Here is a 1,398-nt window from a genome sequence, read left to right as displayed (position 1 = left end):
AAAAATGTTCTACCTTGGGCGATTGGGGAATACGCAATCAAAGTAATTCCGAGCTCATCGCAAGCTGCCTTCACCCCATTTTCCTACGGGTTCCTGTATATCAGACTGTAATTTACTTGATTTGAAGCGAGTGGAATCCCCCTCTTCTTAAGCTGTGCATGAGCATCTCGGAGGCATTTTTTTGTACACAGTCATGGAAAACGTGATCTGAGTTAGTTTTACAGAAAAAGAAGTACCTAGCCTAACAAATGATATCATAAGAATACCAAAGTCAGACAACAACCGCTGTAGTTCGAGACTCCAACAGCTTTCACAAGACCTTGCTCAACAGCATCTCCAAGGCCATCCAGGTAACCTAAACCGTGTAAGAACAGTGAAATTGACATCCTAAAGCGGGTTACATATTTATGTGGTAAGTCTCGTTGTGGATACCTTCATTGCCCCATATCCCTGGCCTGAAAAGGAAATGCGAAGAGCGGCTAAGTTAACCAATGGAGTCAACAGGGGAGAAAAACAAAGTCGATTTAAAGGATGATGAGCCAACCAATGAAGTTGGTAGAGCTCAACCGAAGAGACGCCAAGGCGATCCAATAAGGCCTTCAGTGCACAGATGACACTTCCACAGCCAAATCTCCATGGAAGAGCTGCAAACTTTGTTGCGATGGCCACTTCGACTTGTTCCTTTTGTTGCCTTTCCTTGATGAATCTGATGGAAAGAGATGATTTCAGAACAGAGGTATGTACTGGCTGGGAAACAGTAGTATAGGACATACCTTCCGAGTAAACTTTCTGAATTTATGGCTCCTGATATCTAAATATGGCATATTTAAAATTAATGCCAAATAAACGTGGCCTGAAATTTACTAGGGAATGGATGACAAAACATGAACCATTTTGGTTCTTACCCCAGCTCCGTATACTTCAGCAGAATCAAAGAAAGTTATTCCACAATCGATGCTCGCATCAAATGCTCCTTTTGCTGCCTTCAGTTTCCTATCTGCCATTTTTCAGAGACTTTGATCATCATGTTAAAGTTTGTCGTTAAAAAAAGTCCAAGGACAACAATTCCCATGTTTTACAACGAGAGGTGTGCAAAAGTTCTATGGAATTAGAAAAATCAGAATGTAATAGGTTTGCTGACAGTTGAAGGTTAGTCAATGTCATTAATCATTTCAGACTCAGTCAGATATTTTATATAGGTTGGTTGCAGTTGGAGGCAAAATATATGAGAGTTAGTTACAGAGAACAAATGCACTGGGCAAAATATATGATGGTGGAGATATAAGTCTCCCAGAGCATATACTGGATAGGACTCATTGCAGAGCTAAAATCCAATAAACGCATATACCATTTCCAATGGTCAAAGTAACAGGCACCTCATGTGCATGTAAAAAGTAT

The 1,398-nt window shown here is 40.6% G+C and overlaps 1 protein-coding gene across 1 annotated transcript; it reads right to left on the bottom strand.

Moving 5' to 3' along the window:
- Nucleotides 1–205: 205 nt before the first annotated feature.
- Nucleotides 206–1,019, bottom strand: LOC120693969 (uncharacterized oxidoreductase At1g06690, chloroplastic-like). The gene is made up of 5 exons (XM_039977132.1): nucleotides 906–1,019; nucleotides 774–811; nucleotides 545–706; nucleotides 433–455; nucleotides 206–355 (listed from the first exon to the last, which is right to left on the bottom strand). The coding sequence occupies exons 1-5, from the start codon at nucleotides 1,002–1,004 to the stop codon at nucleotides 255–257; spliced, it is 423 nt and encodes a 140-aa protein (XP_039833066.1). The 5' UTR covers nucleotides 1,005–1,019; the 3' UTR covers nucleotides 206–254.
- Nucleotides 1,020–1,398: the final 379 nt, after the last annotated feature.

Source organism: Panicum virgatum, unplaced genomic scaffold, assembly GCF_016808335.1.
Source record: "Panicum virgatum strain AP13 unplaced genomic scaffold, P.virgatum_v5 scaffold_1235, whole genome shotgun sequence".
NCBI classification, from domain to species: Eukaryota; Viridiplantae; Streptophyta; class Magnoliopsida; order Poales; family Poaceae; genus Panicum; species Panicum virgatum.
This window is presented reverse-complemented; position numbering and strand designations above follow the sequence as displayed.

What these genes read in the sequence shown, in the direction of transcription:
- LOC120693969 (XM_039977132.1), bottom strand. Translation starts at nt 1,004, where the DNA reads ATGGCAGATAGGAAACTGAAGGCAGCAAAAGGAGCATTTGATGCGAGC. An exon ending in TCAGAAAGTTTACTCGGAAG is followed by an intron (nt 707 to 773) that starts GTATGTCCTATA and finishes TCTTTCCATCAG; the next exon opens with ATTCATCAAGGAAAGGCAAC. An exon ending in GAGCTCTACCAACTTCATTG is followed by an intron (nt 456 to 544) that starts GTTGGCTCATCA and finishes TTTCCTTTTCAG; the next exon opens with GCCAGGGATATGGGGCAATG.